General features: G+C 36.9%; 3 protein-coding genes and 1 pseudogene across 3 annotated transcripts in view; 3 read left to right on the forward strand and 1 right to left on the reverse strand.

Moving 5' to 3' along the window:
* The window catches only part of uros (uroporphyrinogen III synthase), a 4,929-nt gene extending 2,933 nt beyond the window's left edge, over window positions 1-1,996 (reverse strand). Inside the window, exons 1-3 of the mRNA XM_059531585.1 lie at window positions 1,506-1,996; window positions 1,353-1,436; window positions 493-589 (exon numbers count right to left, since the gene is read on the reverse strand). Of these exons, the coding sequence (XP_059387568.1) occupies window positions 493-589; window positions 1,353-1,436; window positions 1,506-1,568 (244 nt within the window). The 5' untranslated portion in view covers window positions 1,569-1,996. The remainder of the gene's footprint in view (window positions 1-492; window positions 590-1,352; window positions 1,437-1,505) is intronic.
* A 720-nt stretch (window positions 1,997-2,716) lies between these two features.
* Window positions 2,717-5,886, forward strand: zgc:92749 (Elongation of very long chain fatty acids protein 6-like). Its single transcript, XM_059531586.1, has 4 exons — window positions 2,717-2,908; window positions 3,474-3,605; window positions 4,349-4,500; window positions 5,333-5,886. Exons 1-4 carry the CDS (start codon window positions 2,823-2,825, stop codon window positions 5,761-5,763), a joined length of 801 nt encoding a protein of 266 aa, XP_059387569.1. The 5' UTR covers window positions 2,717-2,822; the 3' UTR covers window positions 5,764-5,886.
* A 1,916-nt stretch (window positions 5,887-7,802) lies between these two features.
* Window positions 7,803-15,230, forward strand: zgc:86738 (Transmembrane protein 150A-like). The gene is made up of 7 exons (XM_059531587.1): window positions 7,803-7,954; window positions 8,598-8,645; window positions 9,008-9,094; window positions 9,177-9,244; window positions 12,055-12,182; window positions 13,678-13,855; window positions 14,461-15,230. Exons 1-7 carry the CDS (start codon window positions 7,857-7,859, stop codon window positions 14,658-14,660), a joined length of 807 nt encoding a protein of 268 aa, XP_059387570.1. The 5' UTR covers window positions 7,803-7,856; the 3' UTR covers window positions 14,661-15,230.
* A 4,511-nt stretch (window positions 15,231-19,741) lies between these two features.
* The window catches only part of LOC132121833 (peroxiredoxin-like 2A), a 2,635-nt pseudogene continuing 2,376 nt past the window's right edge, over window positions 19,742-20,000 (forward strand).

A 20,000-nucleotide genomic window follows, 5' to 3' on the forward strand; every position in this document is an offset into this window, starting at 1 on the left:
AATTATAGCTAAAACTATCATTAAAACCATTAGAAAATATTCTTACTGTGTAAAATAAAATATTCAAACTATTTTATTTTATTAAGTTAATATTTTATTTTTATTTCAGCTGGTTGCCTTGCCAATGTTACTCATTTTAATCTGGCTAATTTAAAATAACAAAAAATAAAACTTAAATAAAAATATAAACAGACGTATTTTAAAAAAAAATGCTAATACAAAGCAAAAAATAAAATAAAAAATACTACAATTTAAATGAAAATAGCAAAATATAAACTGATTCTAAATATTATTACAAGCCATAACAGTATCTCAATGATATTAAAATAACACTGCGTTTGTGGAAGAGCTGCTCTTTTGATACAATGTAATTTCATAACATTATACTGTAATATATAATATATTAGCCATCCAATATGAAGCAAAAACATCTCCAAAGGTTTTGGGCATGGCTTCCTGTCTCTGATAAAGCACATGAGGATCCAGACTCACTGTGTCTGTGTTTCTGCGAGTCTAAACAGCTCTTCACGGCCTCCACGGCTCGGGGACTGGTGAAGATCAGACCTCCAAACCTCTCGGGCTCAAAGAGCTGGGGTTCACAGCACAAGCACAAAGAGTTCAGATCTCAGAAACCACTGCAACATTATTAAACTTCAGCGGCCAGTTCAATCTGGGTTTGGAAATGCCATGTTTTGTGATCCAGGATCAAGAAACACATCTTACTTCTGTACTGGTTTTTCAAAGCACAAATAACTGCTTCTGACTGCTCCATCTCTGATTATTTTTGCCTGTGTAGTTTACATTCAGAGATAAAAAATAATAATAATAAATTAATTAAATATAATATTTTTGTTAGTTATTGACAGCTGTTTAAGAATTTGGGGATACAGTACACGTCACAAATACTGCGGTAAAAAGTTTTTGTTTACATAATATATGTGTGTGTTCTGTATACAGACATACAGTATATATTTAGAAAATATTTACATGTATACACATATATATATATATATGGATGTTTTTTTATTTATATATACAGGATAAAAATATACACATATAACAACTTTTATTTTGGATGCAATTAATTACTTAACAGCACTAAATTATATATCATATAAATGATATGACTATATATATATATATATATATACACTGTATGTGTGTGTATTTATATATGCTTAATAAATATACAGAGCACACACCGATATGTTCTGAAAATAAAAACGTATTTTGAATGCGATTAATCGTTTGACATCACTAGTTACAAATGTTGCATTTTTTTGTACCAGTTTTAAATCGGATCGGATAACTTTTGAACAACTGGCCCCAGAAGAAGCAGTTTCCAAACTCACCCGCTCATAAAGATGACCTAGAGACACGAATTTAAAGGACAGAACCGGAATCAAAGAAGCTGTGTGTCCACATGAAGCCAACTCCTGCAAGAAACACCCACCATCAAAACACTGGGATTATTGTGAAGATTATTAATCATCATGACGTATTACCTGGATGTAAGGGTCTGCTTCGCTCTCACTCTCTCGTGGCTCTTTCAGAAGCAGCACTTTCATGTTTGCAGGCCTCTAAAACACTAAAAGACAATGTTTGATAATGACTGAAGACGTTTCTGCTGAATGACAATATCAGCGTACGCCCATAGGAACACACATGTGTCACACAGTGATAACAGGAACAACAGACAACTGCACACACACGTCAGGGAGGAACTGAGGCTCTTGTGTTTTCATGCATTGACTTTAGTGAAGTATATCACAGCGCGCACGCATCATTCAGCTGAAAGCGCTTTAAAGCGGTGGCTGTCGAAGTTATTCATGCGCAGCTGATAAGAGTAGCAATGCTTGATGAATGTGGTTTAATAACAGTTGGATACCTGCTTTGATCGATACGTGCAGTGAGTGAGTTTGTGTAGCTTTCCGCAGGATTGTGACACATATAAACTACAGCGGTGAAGCAGGACGCGTTTCAAAACAGGACAGCGCGCCTTTTCAAATTAAAAGTCCCAATGGTTCCTAAAGTTTATTATTGAGCGTATGGAAGCAAATTACAGAAAAGATCGTTTAGACCTTTTATCTTACAAGTCGTTTTTACCCTCGCAAATCTGAGTTTATACCTCACAATGAAAAAACAGCAAGAATTAAAGTTTTTACGTATTTACGTAACAGTCCACAAATTATAAATGTAAAACGAATCACGTCTTTTCACGATATCAATTTATTTATCTATGAATTACTTAATTGTTATTTTTTTCATTCAGTTGTTTGTGCTGTAAAGCATTTACGAGTGTTTTGCCTAAAAGATTACATTTTTGGCCCTTTGCTTTTATTTAGTTAGGACAGTGTAATAATGACACGAGCGAAGTGGTAGAGAGAATAGAGCTGTTTAGTTAAAGTTCGTTTTATTTATTTACGTATTTATTTTAATTCGATGCTTTAAACAACAAACAACTTTGTAACTTGGAGATCTGTTTAACTGGTTGTTAATATCAACACATTTTTTATTGATTAATTTATTTATTTATTTGTGTGTGCGTGCGTGTGTGTTTGTTTGTGTCTAAATATGTTTGCAAAATTTTCCTCATAAATATAAAACTCGGAAAACGTTTAGTGCTCGTCTTTAAAAATGCAGCCGTCTTTGCGTATTTTGACGCTGATTGGATGAGACTGCTGCTCTGACTCCTCCCCTACCGCATATAATTATGAAGTTCCGCAGGCGTGTTCTCGGTGCTTTACATCCGTGATCTCTCCGCTTTCTCTCGGAAACACCTTCATCACTTAAACTTCACCAACACTTAACGTTAAAGTTTGATGAAGATGAACGAGTCGCTTCACGCGTTTGACTTCGAGCGTCACTTTGACGATCTCGCCGCGCGGGAATGGTTCGAACAGAACTGGTGAGTCAAACGATCAGAACCGAATCACTGATTCATTCCATAACTCCTCTTACTCTATTATAATGCATAAACAGAACCAGAATCAAACAGAATATTCGGGGATGCTGTATGCAATGCATTATAATACTTCTCACATTTCTAACATGCCTCCTGCTTTACATGTTTAACACTTCCTAACACTACCTCATTAAAACGAAGCAAGAATCACCTTTGACCTATCATCTTCATATTCAGTGCAATAATGTGTGTGATTGTGAACTATATAAAGTGTTCAGGTAGTTTTATGACTCCTGTGATTGATGGATCGATGTTGGTGATAAGAGAGGTTCAAGTTCAGGTGCACTCACCTTTGACCTTTCAGCTGATTGTGACATCAAAATCTACCCTTTATCTAATAAAGAGTCCAAAAACCTTTTAGAGTTAGATCAGGACAAAGAGACGTTATGTGTGTGTGTGTGTGTGTGTGTGTGCTATATAAATAAACCTGGTCTTGCTGTCGCTTTATTCTTTAATAAGTGTAATATCTGTGTGTATATGTTTGTAATGTGTGTGTAATGTGTTTCAGGGGAGCGTCGTTGGTTCTGTCCGGTGTGTATGTGCTGGTTATATTTCTTGGACGTGTCTACATGAAGGACAGGCAGAAGCTGGATCTGCGGAAGCCTCTGGTGCTCTGGTCCTTGAGTCTGGCCACGTTCAGGTGAGACGCACACACACACTTCTCTGAACAAAAACTGAGTCTGCAAGTCTGACTTTTTCTCTGAATTGTGAGTTTTGAAATCAGAAATCTAAGAAAAAATATTAGAATTTTCAGAATGGGAACTCAAAATTACGAGAAAAAATCGTAAGTGTGAGTTGTAAACACTGAATTATGAGAAATGTGTTAGAATTGTGAGATATAAAATCAAAAATCATAGGAAATTTTTTCTAGAATTGGGTTAGGGTTAAACTCAAAAAAGTGTGAGATGCAAACTCAGAATTATGACCAAAAAATGTTAGAACCACAAGATGTAAACTCAAAAATATGATTTTTTTGTTTTTAAGTTGTGAGATATAAACTCCAAAATCAGAGAAAAAAGTTTGAATTACAAGATGCAAACCCAAATATTTTTTTTTTTTAGATTTGTGAGATATAAACTCAGAAACCAGAGGGAAAAAATCTCAAGTGTGAGATGCAAACTAAGAATCATGAGAACAATGTTGAGATATAAACTCCGCTAGAAAAATGCCACAAATTCTGTTTATATCTTGAAAGTCTGGTTCTATATCATAATTCTGTCATTTTCTCTCAGTCATTGTGAGTTGTTTGTTAGTGTAATGGGTCTAACCCTAGTATTGTGGCGTGAGTTTTACTGTGTTTAGCTGAGAACGCTCTCTTGGATCAGATATGAGCGGAGACTGATGATCTGTCTTGATTCTCTGAATGGTGTGTGTGTGTGTCAGTGTGATGGGGGCGATGCGGACGGGCTGGTACATGTTCAGTGTGCTGAGGTCACGTGGGCTCCGGGTGTCTGTGTGTGACACTGGCTTCTTCAGCGCCCCTGTCAGCAAGTTCTGGGCGTTCGTCTTCACTCTGAGTAAAGCGCCGGAGCTCGGTAAGACTTTCACATTAACTGCTCTGGAGAAAAGGGAGGAAATATAGCTCATCATTCATCCATTCATGCTTTGTTCTTCGGTGAAGAAGAAAAAAAAAAGGAAGCTGCCAGTAAATTTCACAAATAGTTACAAAGAAATGTAACTCTGCAGCACAGAAGCAGTCAAAAGTAGCACAGCTATATTTGTAGCAATAGACAACGATACATTGTATCCAGTTTTCTTTGATGCCAAAAAAAAAAAAAGTGTTACAAAAGTGAATATATTATAGTCTTTCTGTGTGTGTGTGTGTGTGTGAGAGAGAGAGAGAGTATTTAACACTCTCGATTTTGAACTTAATATTATTTAACATTCATAAATGTTATTCTAAAAAATGTTTTCTTCATTGTACGTCTTTTAACTGCTTAGTTTAAATAAACTGAATTACAGTCTCGATGTTCTTAAAATAGGCTTCATTTGATTAATGCAACACATGGTTTTGGGGTGAAATGTGCCTTTGATCAAATAACGTATCATTACATCTCAACTCTTTCTAGCGTCCTCGTGCACATCATGTTACTGACTTTGCATGCTTGTGATGGGAGATAAGCGTTTGCATAAAAGATGACTTCTGGGTGAAAGCAAGAACTGATCCAATGTGCATCTTGAATGCAGCGTACTCCCTTTCAAACACATGCATGTAAATGTTAAATAACTTTGCACAGACCAATTGATTTGATCACACTGCATTATCTGATGCATGCATAATAACTCTAGATTTCTGTTCTGAGTGCATCAGTGTCTTTGAAGGCCAGTTGAGCTGATTTTTTGTGATCTGCATGTGGTGTTGTTCAGGGGACACTGTGTTCATCGTCCTGCGTAAGCAGCGTCTGATCTTCCTGCACTGGTATCATCACATCACCGTCCTGCTCTACACCTGGTACACATATAAAGACCGTGTGGCCGGCGGTGGCTGGTTCATGACCATGAACTACATCGTCCATGCATTCATGTACAGCTACTACACGGCTAAAGCAGCCGGCGCTCGAGTGCCTCGACCCTTCGCCATGATGGTCACGCTCATGCAGATCACGCAGATGTTCATAGGGCTCAGCATTGTAGGGCTCCTCTACCTCTGGAATCATGACACCCACTGCTTCTCCACCAAGAGCAACATCATCTGCGCCTCTCTGATGTACCTCAGCTACCTGCTGCTCTTCTCCGTCTTCTTCTATCAGTCCTACTTCAAACGCTCTGGAGAGCAGAAGAGAGTGAAACGAGAGTGAGAAGAACTCATCACTGTCCTGTCCCTTTAAACTTGCGCAAAACCATCCATGAAGGGAATTGAAAACACTAGTTTACATGCTCAGAGATTAAAACTAGTTTAAAGAAGACTAGTTTTAGGACCATTAGGAAGAAAAATTATATATGTTTTAAAAATATGTATATATGAAGAGTTCAGAAGTGAAAAATTTTAGTGAAAGCAGGTTTAAGTTAAAGTTGTTGATTTTATTTTACGAAACTATTAAATTCCAATTGCGATTTTTTTTTTGTAAGCTGTTCATAACTTGGGCAATTGTTATGAAAATGTCACAATGCAAAAAAAAAATGGTTAAAAAGGCTTTATTCATGCAAAATGTGAATTTTTTTTTTTTTTTTAATGTTTGTCAAATGGTTTTGGGGTGAATGTGACTTTGATCAAATGTTCTGAGAGATTGGCTCGCAGACAGAAGTGCTCTTTTCTAAGTTCACGAGTTAAACGTGTGTTAATGTTAACGTTTCCAGGCCTTGTGTGTTAAAGCATTGATTTCCTCCTCTGGAACAATGAAGCATTGATCGTGTAATCTGGACTTGTTACAAACATGAGTGACCAAAACCCTTCAAAACAACTCCAAAATCCCCAAAAGTTCATCTGAAGCTGTTCACAACTACATTTGCCATAACATATCCAAATTGAATATGCACAGAATCTAATTGTTAATGCAGACGTGAGAAAGAATTTAAAAGGGTCAGCACTTGCAGGTTTTTTCAGGATATATTACTGTAAATCAGATGCTGCATGTGACATACAGTAGATTTAGTGTGTTATATTCCAGCACTTCTGAGTCCTGTGAGTGTCTACTGGCTCTAGGACTTCAGTAAAGATCTGTATGTAACTCTAAACGAGTTTATCTGGAGATTGTGTTTGTGGTTGTCGAAGCCTGTCGGACGGTGTAAAGTCGTCTTTCTGGTTAGCCAGCATCCAGCATTTGCATTGATCCGGTTGATAATCAGAGCACCTGCTCAGGTGAAGGAGATTTATTCTGTTCTTCTAGATCTTACCAAACATCACCCTCTGCATGAACAATTAACCACATGCTTTATTCATTTTAAAATATGAGAATGTTGGCAAAGTCCTGATCTTCTGGTTACATGAGAAACTTTCTGAAGCATGTGTTTATTAATAATAAACACCTAATAAACATATTTTTAGTCCTGTCATTTCTCAGCAAGAATTATTTCTGAGTTCTCTTTTAAGAGTTCAGAAGTTTGGAGTCGGGTAGATTTTGTAATGTTATTAGAAGAAGTCTTTTATGCTCACAGAGGCTGCATTTATTTGTTCAAAAATACTGTGAAAAAGCGTGAAATATTCTAATGTAAATCAGCTGTTTTCTGTGTGAATCTGTGTTAAAGTGTAATTTATTTCTGTGATGCTCCGCTGTATTTTCAGCATCATTCCTCCAGTCTTCAGTGTCACATGATCTTCAGAAATCAGAATAATATGATGATTTACTGCTCAAGAAACATTTCTGATTATTATCAATGTTGAACACAGTTGTGCTGCTCAATATTTTTGTGAAAACTGATGCATTTTATTTTTCAGGATTCACAGATGAACAGAAAGTTCAGAAGAACAGCATTTATTTAAAAACAGAAATCTTTTATAACATTATAGCTGTATTTACAGGCACTTTTGATTAATTGAATGCATCCTTGATTTTTGAAATATAGATTAATTTCATACAAATATATTTGTAGAAATGACTTAAAACCATTTTAAATCAATATTTCTTACATTTATTAATCAATGATGCATGAAATTATATATAGGCCTACACACACACACACACACACACACACACACACACACACACCGAAGGCATGTGGCGTTGTTCTAATGAGAAGTGCTGCCCTCTGCTGGACTCTCGCTGCAGATGTTCTGCTCATTCAGCTTCTCCACTGAGCTCAGTGTGATGATGATCTGATGGACATGAGAGGAGAGGAGGAGCATGTCTTCCTCTCGCACAGCCCCAGACACTGAGAGAGAAACACTTGCTGTCATGTGCTGATCTGTGAGGTTTTACTCTGAATGAAGATGAGTGGAGTTTGATTTGATGCAATGATTGAGAGAAGCTCTTCAGGAGGAGGGAAAATGTCTCTGTGGTTCCTGGTTCCCATCAGTCTGCCTGTGTTCACACTGCCTGGAATCTGGATCATGTGAGTATTTATTAATAACCTCAAATAAGACCAGAGTTTATGTTAATCTGGCTATTTAATTTCAATAAAACATTGAATGCATTTAAAATATTTTAATACGAGATCTATTCTGCAGTGTTACTTTAGTATCATTGATATTCTAGTTGCGTTTGTATTTCAAATGAGGTCATTTATATTTTCTATTTTTTTATTATTTTGTGCAATTTATATATATATATATATATTTGTTATATTAGTTTATGTCAAGTAATTATTTTTTTATGGTTTAAGTTCAACCATAGTTAACAATAATGGCTGATATATTGAGAAAAACATTTATTTTTTTGTTTTTAAAATTGTATTTTGAATATTACTGAATATACTTTCTCGTAGAGAATTGGAGTTTATCCATTTAATTATAATTTCTTTATATTTACTCATTAAATGTATAAATGTTTAAATGTTTTAATTTCATTTGTGCTCAAGAGGAGGTAAATGCTTTTTAAAAATATATCACTTTATAAACAGTTTCTATGCAAGTCTATTGCAAAACTCATTTAGTAGTTATTAAGTATCAGCTTTGCCCAGCTGACCTGAAAACTTTTGTAAAGACATGTTGTATTTCTGAAAGCCTGTACTCTTTTAACCTGTCTGTCTGTCACAGATATGCGATGGCTCTCTTCAATCAGCACGTTTGTCCTGTGAATAACTGGTGAATATTGAACCTTCTCTCAGTGGAAAACACAGAATGCAGTGATTGATTTATTCAGATATCAATAGCATCTCCTCAACAATAAATGAATACGATTTTGCTGAAGTGTTTGATTAGATCACATTGATTTTTAGGTTAAAGAGGCTGTTTGACTGTCACGTTTCTGTGTTTGTTCAGATTGATCAGTCGCTTAAATGCCAAACTATACAGTTTACTATCTCAAGAGTTAAGTTATCTCACATTCGTTAATGAGAAGGACGGATTTTGCAATGTTAAAAATCAAAACCCTTGCAAAATCTTTGTTTTAACTTATTTTATGCATGCAGTCAGCAAATATTGTCACAGTATGTGTGTGTTTGTAGGGTATATAACTCAACCTGTGAGACGTCTTTGGTTCTTCAGAGCGGATCTGATCTGTGCTGCACGCTGGACAACATCCCACTCATCAGGTGCCAAAACATCATGTTTTATTAGAAGATGAGCAAAAATGATATATTGTCAGTGTTATTGATCCTCCTGATGTGTGTGCAGTAAATGCGGCGGTGTTCCTCCAGAGAGCTGCTGGTTCAGTCTACTGTGCAGCACTGCTTCATTCATTGGTGAGTGATTCACTGATTCAGTTCTGAACTATAGAAACTATAGAAACTTTGGTTGTTCTGTTTTGTGTGTTACAGTGACTGTGATTGTTTTGTTCGTGTGTTATAGTGACTGTGATTGTTCTGTTTCGTGTGTTACAGTGACTGTGATTGTTTTGTTCGTGTGTTACCGTGACTGTGATTGTTCTGTTTCGTGTGTTACAGTGACTGTGATTGTTTTGTTCGTGTGTTATAGTGACTGTGATTGTTCTGTTTCGTGTGTTACAGTGACTGTGATTGTTCTGTTTCGTGTGTTACAGTGACTGTGATTGTTCTGTTTCGTGTGTTACAGTGACTGTGATTGTTCTGTTTCGTGTGTTACAGTGACTGTGATTGTTCTGTTTCGTGTGTTACAGTGACTGTGATTGTTTTGTTCGTGTGTTACAGTGACTGTGATTGTTCTGTTTCGTGTGTTACAGTGACTGTGATTGTTTTGTTCGTGTGTTACAGTGACTGTGATTGTTCTGTTTCGTGTGTTACAGTGACTGTGATTGTTTTGTTCGTGTGTTACAGTGACTGTGATTGTTTTGTTCGTGTGTTACAGTGACTGTGATTGTTTTGTTCGTGTGTTACAGTGACTGTGATTGTTTTGTTCGTGTGTTACAGTGACTGTGATTGTTTTGTTCGTGTGTTACAGTGACTGTGATTGTTCTGTTTCGTGTGTTACCGTGACTGTGATTGTTCTGTTTCGTGTGTTACAGTGACTGTGATTGTTTTGTTCGTGTGTTATAGTGACTGTGATTGTTCTGTTTCGTGTGTTACAGTGACTGTGATTGTTTTGTTCGTGTGTTACAGTGACTGTGATTGTTTTGTTCGTGTGTTACAGTGACTGTGATTGTTTGGTTCGTGTGTTACAGTGACTGTGATTGTTTTGTTCGTGTGTGCTACAGTGACTGTGATTGTTCTGTTTTGAATGTTACAGTGACTGTGATTGTTTTGTTGGTGTGTTATAGTGACTGTGATTGTTCTGTTTCGTGTGTTATAGTGACTGTGATTGTTTTGTTCGTGTGTTACAGTGACTGTGATTGTTTTGTTCGTGTGTTACAGTGACTTTGATTGTTCTGTTTCGTGTGTTACAGTGACTGTGATTGTTCTGTTTCGTGTGTTACAGTGACTGTGATTGTTTTGTTCGTGTGTTACAGTGACTGTGATTGTTCTGTTTCGTGTGTTACAGTGACTGTGATTGTTTTGTTCGTGTGTTACAGTGACTGTGATTGTTTTGTTTGTGTGTTACAGTGACTGTGATTGTTCTGTTTCGTGTGTTACAGTGACTGTGATTGTTCTGTTTCGTGTGTTACAGTGACTGTGATTGTTTTGTTTGTGTGTTACAGTGACTGTGATTGTTCTGTTTTGAATGTTACAGTGACTGTGATTGTTTTGTTCGTGTGTTATAGTGACTGTGATTGTTCTGTTTCGTGTGTTATAGTGACTGTGATTGTTTTGTTCGTGTGTTACAGTGACTGTGATTGTTCTGTTTCATGTGTTACAGTGACTGTGATTGTTCTGTTTCGTGTGTTACAGTGACTGTGATTGTTCTGTTTCGTGTGTTACAGTGACTGTGATTGTTCTGTTTCGTGTGTTACAGTGACTGTGATTGTTCTGTTTCGTGTGTTACAGTGACTGTGATTGTTTTGTTCGTGTGTTACAGTGACTGTGATTGTTCTGTTTTGAATGTTACAGTGACTGTGATTGTTTTGTTCGTGTGTTACAGTGACTGTGATTGTTTTGTTCGTGTGTGCTACAGTGACTGTGATTGTTTTGTTCGTGTGTTACAGTGACTGTGATTGTTCTGTTTCGTGTGTTACAGTGACTGTGATTGTTCTGTTTCGTGTGTTACAGTGACTGTGATTGTTCTGTTCGTGTGTGCTACAGTGACTGTGATTGTTTTGTTCGTGTGTTACAGTGACTGTGATTGTTCTGTTTCGTGTGTTACAGTGACTGATTGTTTTGTTCGTGTGTTACAGTGACTGTGATTGTTCTGTTTTGAATGTTACAGTGACTGTGATTGTTTTGTTCGTGTGTTATAGTGACTGTGATTGTTCTGTTTCGTGTGTTATAGTGACTGTGATTGTTTTGTTCGTGTGTTACAGTGACTGTGATTGTTCTGTTTCGTGTGTTACAGTGACTGTGATTGTTCTGTTTCGTGTGTTACAGTGACTGTGATTGTTCTGTTTCGTGTGTTATAGTGACTGTGATTGTTTTGTTCGTGTGTTACAGTGACTGTGATTGTTTTGTTCGTGTGTTATAGTGACTGTGATTGTTCTGTTTCGTGTGTTATAGTGACTGTGATTGTTTTGTTCGTGTGTTACAGTGACTGATTGTTTTGTTCGTGTGTTACAGTGACTGTGATTGTTCTGTTTCGTGTGTTACAGTGACTGTGATTGTTTTGTTCGTGTGTTACAGTGACTGATTGTTTTGTTCGTGTGTTACAGTGACTGTGATTGTTTTGTTCGTGTGTTACAGTGACTGATTGTTTTGTTCGTGTGTTACAGTGACTGATTGTTTTGTTCGTGTGTTACAGTGACTGTGATTGTTCTGTTTCGTGTGTTACAGCGACTGTGATTGTTTTGTTCGTGTGTTACAGTGACTGTGATTGTTTTGTTCGTGTGTTACAGTGACTGTGATTGTTCTGTTTCGTGTGTTACAGTGACTGTGATTGTTTTGTTCGTGTGTTACAGTGACTGTGATTGTTCTGTTTCGTGTGTTACAGTGACTGTGATTGTTTTGTTCGCGTGTTACAGTGACTGTGATTGTTCTGTTTTCGTGTGTTACAGTGATTGTGATTGGTCTGCTGCGTTACGCTCAACTCATCCATAAGCACAGCAACAGCGTGTTGAACATCGAGGGTTTATTTGCTGGATGGCTCTGTGCTGCAGGACTCATGATTGTGGGAAACTTTCAAGTAAGAAAACAATAACAAAGCAGCAATTCACCGTTTTTCTTCCACTTTTCAAATGAGAGTTTCTCTATAGACACCATTTGATTATTTGTTATTTTTTCACCAGGGTTCAATATTTTGAAACTTATTTTACTGGATTATGATGTTTTTAATTCCTTTAGGGCTCTCTTTTTAAATGTGGTTGGTGCATATTAAAATAAATCTGCAGAGTAGTTGATTAGGTAGAATGTTTCTAGAACATCTTAAGTGCTGCTCTTCATCCAGGCGTCTCCTCCAGATCTCTGCCTGCGCTGCCTTTTTATTAATTTTATCAACATAAGAACAAACATGATTTGTTTTTCCTCATTCATTGAGACTTTTTTCCTGCTGCTATAGTTTAATAAGCCCATAAATGTGTGCTTTTCTTTGCTTCAGCAGAAATTATGTAATATTATCATCAGCGTGATCAGATAAACACAGCGTCTCTTCTGTGCACGTCCGCTGATTGTGTGTTATTGCATAAGTGTGAAATCAAAGGGATTCGGCCGTTTGATGTGTGTTTGTCTGCATGTCCTGCAGTGATGGAGGTGTGTGCAGATGTGCTTTTACTAAGCAGTGAAAGTGCTTAGATATATGGGATGGAAACTCAAGGGCATCGGGTTCAAACCCAGAAGGGGTTGCACTGCAGGTGTGGTCACCTTCGTCGCTCAGAGTGCGAGATTTTGCCTAAGTATCATATTTTTTCATTTAGTACTGCCCTTCAGAAGCTACAGAAGCTAAATCTTTCCCTTAATCCATGGTTTTATCTTCTAGAGCATCTGTGAGTGTTTGAACCTTCTGTAATAGTTATGTTTGAGTCCCTCAGCTGTCCTCAGTGTGAAAAGATGGATCTCAAAATCATGCAGGCAATGTTGGAAAGGGTTCAAATACATAAAAATGGAAAAAACTGGAAAACCAAAGAATTTGTGGAACTTGAAGGATTTTTCTGAAGAACAGCAGATAGTTTAACTATTCAGGACAAATAAGACTCATGAACAACTATTACTAAACACAAACACACAGCTGTGGATCATTCAGCTAACAACACAGTATTAGGAGACTTGTGAACGGGTTCATTTTTATCAATTCAACTATTATTGGACTATATGTAAACATCTCTTATGTGAAATATCTTATTCGAGTCAGTACTAAATCAACAATAACATGCATTTTGTATGCTCCCTTTTATTTTGGTAAAATAACTAACATTTTGCAGATCCTGCGAGGTGAATGTGAACTTTTAACTTCACCTGTGAATGTGATGTCATTTAACATCTTGATTTTTAGCCTCTTTTTTTTTAAAGCTTCATTTTAAGTCATGTTGCAAAGATGGAAGTGAGAACCAGAGCTCTAAAAGATTCGAAGCTATCGCTGGGCCATTAGTAGCAGTACTGTCCCAGTTAAAGATTTTGTGCCTTTTTTCTGAGAGTGAAGTGGGATTGATCTGTAACCTGTGTTGACTCTGTGTTGTGTTCTGCAGGTGGACCATGCTAAAGTTCTTCATTATGTGGGCGCGGGTCTGGCCTTCCCTGGCAGTCTGCTGTTTGTGTGTGTGCAGACGCTACTGTCGTACCGCGCAGCCCAGACACCGAGAGACTTCCAGACATCTCATCTGCGGCTGACGCTCACCGCACTGGCCTTCATCACCCTCATACTCAGTATCCTCTACATACAGTGCTCATTAAGTCTTAAAACTGATCCATATGGCCATAAATGCTCACTGTAAAAAATTAATAGCTGAGACTTAAACTCAAAAAAATAAGGCAACTTGATACAGTAAGATTTTTGAGTTCTCTCAACAAAAGTTTTTTAGTTCTGCGCAGTAAAGATACTTTGTTTAACCAACATAAATGTGTCTGTACACGCAATGCCGATTGTCTTATTTTGATAATAGAAAACGGACTAGGCTTCAAAACTAGACGAACAAACCACTAGAACAGTGCCAATCAACAAATGTTAAAAGATGAGCTCTTTACGTCACAATGCAACAAATAACTAACAATAATGACGAAACTACAACAAATGTATACAATGCATGCTGGGAACTCACAAAGCCTTAACATTGCAGCAATATGAAATTGTGTTTGAGTAGTTTGGACAACGTTTGGGGTCATTTTCTTGGTCTGACAAGGGTTTTTGTGCAGTTTCAAGAAAATCGCTTTTTTTACGTTTTTGAGACTCAAAAGGTTTCGTAAACTGGGAAATGTTTAGTTGCAATTTTTTACAGTGCTGTGCAGTTGTTCCTTAACGCTGTGTCCTGCAGGCGGTGTGTTCTTCATTCAGGAGAGTTTTGTCCTCCAGCATGCGTCGGCTGTATTGGAGTGGATGTTTGCTATCATCGTGCTGCTGTTTTACAGCTCCTTCTCGCTCGAGTTTGGCTCCATCTCTTCAGAAACCCTCGCTGCTCTGATGACGAGACGAGCCGGCGCGTCTGAGGAGGGACGGAGACTAGAGAAAGTCTAGACGGACGTCTGACGTGTGAACATCAGCCTAAAGAGAACATCAGGATTAACCTGCAACCTGCTGGAAAAACCTTTCAATCTTGTCAAGCTGTATAACAGACGATCTGAATTTAAGAATGTAGAAGAACTGTACAAATCTTTCTTAAGATTAACAGAGAATCCCTTGAAGCCCTTTTCAGCAGCAAAGCATGAAATGTCATGTTCATGACTGGGAGTAAAAAATAAACAACTGTAAATACTTAATTATGGAAGGGAAAAATGTGATTGATCGAAAAGAATGTGCACTTTAGTGTGGTCAATCATATACTGGCAATATTTGCATATTTCTGTCTGGATTTATGATGAACTCGAGTTCAAGTGCCTAATAATTCAGTGTCTTGATATTCTTGAATCAGGCTGTTATCAAGAAAACCATGTGTGAGCTTTAATTATATTAGAGTTGTACAACGGTGCATTTTATTGTTTGCACTGTGCTGTCATTATATGTACCACTTTTCTAATGGTCAGAAAGTTGTGTGATATTTTACTGCTTTATCTTCATGTCCACACAGGAAATATATCAGATGCATGACCTGCTGTTTCTTTATTAAAGTAGCTGAATCTGTTTTAGTATTTGAAGGCTGAACTATATTATAAAAACAGTACAGTAAAAACATTTTGATTTATTAAAGCATGATCCTAGTTAACAGGGAATGTTTCCACAACTTTATTAAAGTAATATAAATTTAGAAAAAAACATTTTTAAAGTGATGTTTATGGAACGTTCTTATAACTTAATTAGTGTTTGATATACAATTCTTCAATCGTACTATTTCAGAAATGCTTAATATCCTGCATGCATTAGATATCTGAAACAACATCTAAAAAATATGAATGACCATAAAAATTGTGATGGGAGAAGATTGTGAAAAAATACATTTATTCACTGTTTAAAACATTTAGAACTGGAGATTCCTGCTGGTAAGAAGTGTGCACTGTAAAACCGAACCGTGAAATTAATCAAAGGAAATTAGTTAATTGCACTCAAATAATAATGAAAGTTCATTGGATTTTATTTAAATAAGTTCTGTAAACTCAAAATGTTGTTGTAGTAAGGTGAACTTAAAATGATTGCGTTTTTTAGTTCCCAGCATGCTTTGCATTAGAAAACAAGGAAAATAAATGTAGAAATTAAGTGTTATTTTCTGAGTTTTGCACAAGATTAACACAGAGGGACATAAGCTAGTACTTAAATGTTGTGTTATGTTAGAATTTACAAAGGTTTCTGTTGTGTTGGTTTTGTAGTGTTACCGTTGTGGTGAAGAGTAGAGTCTGTGGTTCGGTTGAGGATGGAAAGCAAGACTAAATTTGAGAGTATTTCCCACTTTATATGAGTTGAAAAATAGAGAACATTTTGAGTGAATTACTCTCTGATCATAAATTGGGAAATATCAATATTTATAAGATGACACTGAGATTATTTAAAGAAACTGGAAATGTAATTTTTCATTTTATTTAAACTTAAAACATTTAAAGACATCACTTAAATGTTGTTGTGTAATCTGTTACAAAATATTTATAAAGTTCTGTGAACTTATTAGGGTTTACAGTGTGTCAATGCAAGGAGAAGAGCAGTCTACAAATCATCAAATACTCTTAAACATCAAGTATCTGTGTAATATGTGTTCTTTTATTCATTTGTAGGGTGTGTCTGTGTGTGTGTGTGTGTGTGTGTGTGTGTGTGTGTGTGTGTGAGAGAGAGAGAGAGAGAGAGCAAGTGTGTGTGTGTGTGTGTGTGTGTGTGTGTGTGTGTGTGTGTGTGTGTGTGTGTGTGTGAGAGAGAGAGAGAGAGAGAGCAAGTGTGTGTGTGTGTGTGTGTGTGTGTGTGTGTGTGTGTGTGAGAGAGAGAGAGAGAGAGAGAGCAAGTGTGTGTGTGTGTGTGTGTGTGTGTGTGTGTGTGTGTGTGTGTGAGAGAGAGAGAGAGAGAGAGAGAGCAAGTGTGTGTGTGTGTGTGTGTGTGTGTGTGTGTGTGTGTGTGTGTGAGAGAGAGAGAGAGAGAGAGAGAGAGAGCAAGTGTGTGTGTCTGTGTGTGTGTGTGTGTGTGTGTGTGTGTGTGTGTGTGTGTGAGAGAGAGAGAGAGAGAGAGAGAGAGAGAGCAAGTGTGTGTGTGTGTGTGTGTGTGTGTGTGTGAGAGAGAGAGAGAGAGAGAGCAAGTGTGTGTGTGTGTGTGTGTGTGTGTGTGTGTGTGAGAGAGAGAGAGAGAGAGAGAGAGAGAGCAAGTGTGTGTGTGTGTGTGTGTGTGTGTGAGAGAGAGAGAGAGAGAGAGAGAGAGCAAGTGTGTGTGTGTGTGTGTGTGTGTGAGAGAGAGAGAGCAAGTGTGTGTGTGTGTGTGTGTGTGTGAAAGAGAGAGAGAGAGAGAGAGAGCAAGTGTGTGTGTGTGTGTGTGTGTGTGTGTGTGAGAGAGAGAGAGAGAGAGAGAGAGAGCAAGTGTGTGTGTGTGTGTGTGTGTGTGTGTGAGAGAGAGAGAGAGAGAGAGAGAGAGCAAGTGTGTGTGTGTGTGTGTGTGTGTGAGAGAGAGAGAGAGCAAGTGTGTGTGTGTGTGAGAGAGAGAGAGAGAGAGAGAGAGCAAGTGTGTGTGTGTGTGTGTGTGTGTGTGTGAGAGAGAGAGAGAGAGAGAGCAAGTGTGTGTGTGTGTGTGTGTGTGTGTGAGAGAGAGAGAGAGAGAGAGCAAGTGTGTGTGTGTGTGTGTGAGAGAGAGAGAGAGAGCAAGTGTGTGTGTGTGTGTGTGAGAGAGAGAGAGAGAGAGCAAGTGTGTGTGTGTGTGTGTGTGAGAGAGAGAGAGAGAGAGAGAGAGAGAGCAAGTGTGTGTGTGTGTGTGTGTGTGTGTGAGAGAGAGAGAGAGAGAGAGCAAGTGTGTGTGTGTGTGTGTGTGAGTGTGTGTGAGAGAGCATGTGTGTGTGTGTGTGTGTGTGTGTGAGAGAGCATGTGTGAGTGTGTGTGAGAGAGCATGTGTGTGAGAGAGCAAGTGTGTGTGTGTGTGTGTGTGTGTGTGAGAGAGAGAGAGAGAGCAAGTGTGTGTGTGTGTGTGTGAGAGAGAGAGAGCAAGTGTGTGTGTGTGTGAGAGAGAGAGAGAGAGAGAGAGAGAGCAAGTGTGTGTGTGTGTGAGAGAGAGAGAGAGAGAGAGAAAGAGAGCAAGCGCGTGTGTGTGGGGGGGGTTATTTCAGTAACTCAAGTATAGTTTTCTCCATGCAAATAGTCAAAGAAGCTGGAGTGACCTTTAAAAAAGCACCCAGAATGTGAGCGTGGTCAGCTGTGATCGGTGTGAGAAAGAGTGAATGTTTGGGGGGTCAGAGGTCAGTCTCCTCCCAGATACACAGTCATGACTCCAGAACGAGCTGCAGTGAGTGATCGAGGCGTAACGCTCTCTCTTCAGGGTGAGAGTGACCACAGAAACCCATTGTGTCTCAATCAGCTGCTGATTTTCAGTGATTTATGTGTAAAGTCAGTTTTGCTATGGCCATCCCATACAGCAAAAATATATATTCCAAAATATGCAAAAAATAGTCCAAAAAAATGTTCAAAATATATTTATGTAAATATATTTTTTTTTGCGGAGGGACAATTACTCAAAATTAAATAAATGCTGAAATATATAAATAAATCATTAAATGTGTAATTAACTAATTAAATTCATAGATAAATGCATAATAAAAATTAATTAATTCATTCATTCATTCATTTCATTTTTTAGGGATAAGGTTTTCGGTGAGTCCCCTGTCAACTGTAACCCTGAAAATTAAATGTGGAATAAATAAGTGAATGAATTAATTAATTAATTTATTAATTAATTAATATTTATGCATTTAATTATGTATATAATGATTTATTTGTATATATTTAAAAAAAAAATTAATGATTTAATTTTGAGTAATTTGGCCAGCCATAATTTTTGAAAATATATTGCTAATGTAAAAATATATTTTTAAAAGCATTTAAAATCTATTTTTGACTCTCTCTATATATTTCAGTCCAAGGAAATGCCTTCACACGTCACATCTGAAGAAAAACTTGATTTATTTTCTGTAACACGTGCAAACAGATAAAACATTTGAATAAACTTCAGCAAGGAATATAGTTTTACATGCTCCAAAAAATAAAATTTTGCAATGCATAAAAATATTAAACATTACTAAATCATAAACCTACTTTTCGATCTCCAGTAGCTTAAATATAGGCTACTGTAAGACTAGAAATATATTTAAAATATGTACATTTTGGTATATGATGGTTGAAACTAAATATATTGTCTATTTCATAAAATATATATTTCATTGAGCTTTGCTGTTTGCAACATTTAGCATTTAAAGTCTAAAATATCTAAAAATATCTAAAATATATTTTGGCCACATATTGGTTTGCCATATGGGACTCTATTTGTGCATGTGAGAAAAAAGAAAATAAAGAACTACAGAAGAAAACAAAAAGGGAGAAATATAGTGAATGTTCTGAGATTCAGATAGAAAACTCCTTCAGCTTGTTATTCTGAACAAAATATGAATCTTGAAAATAGCAGAATAGAGAATGCAAAGCCGTCCATATATAAACCACAATGATACATATACAGTATATATATTAATTGTGCATTTATGTGCAATTAATGCATATGTGTGTGTGTGTGTGTTGATGACAGACTGACTCAGTCTCAATGTTTTATGCTCTACACACACACACACACACACAGAGAGAGAGAGAGAAACCTGTAAAATGCAGCATGTATAACACACTCTATAGTCGACCAAATGTGTGTCATTATTGCTTCTGAATGCATTATTGTTAATTGAGTTTGTTTCCTAATTTTAGGGTCTCCCCAAACTGGGAAAAAGCCAAGGATTAACAAAATAAACTAAATAAATGTTAAATTTAAGGCGAGACACTGCAGGTGAATAGGGTAAAAAAATAACTAATAGTTATTGCCTTATTATATATTATGCATTAAGAAGACACTTTTAACTAAAGCACTTTACAGTGCATTCAGGCATTTTTTACCAGTATACTGCTTAGAGCAGACAGAAAACACTGTATTTTCACAATTTTGGGAGGGATAAAATGTTGCATATAATCAAGCAAATTATATATGAACAAATCGCTCTGTAAAAAGCTTCAGGATACAGACTATATGAATAAAAAATGTAAGTTTGGTGTGTGTAAGTGCTACTGAAGTGTCTCCCCTTCAAAAAAATAAACAAATAAATAAATCCTATTGATTTATAAAATAATAAAATAACAATAAAAATTAAAAAGTCTGGGAATCTTTTGCTTCTATGTTCTCAGATTTGTCCAGGCTCACAAAACTATGTGATTT

This window comes from Carassius carassius, chromosome 40 (assembly GCF_963082965.1).
Source record: "Carassius carassius chromosome 40, fCarCar2.1, whole genome shotgun sequence".
Taxonomy (NCBI): domain Eukaryota; kingdom Metazoa; phylum Chordata; class Actinopteri; order Cypriniformes; family Cyprinidae; genus Carassius; species Carassius carassius.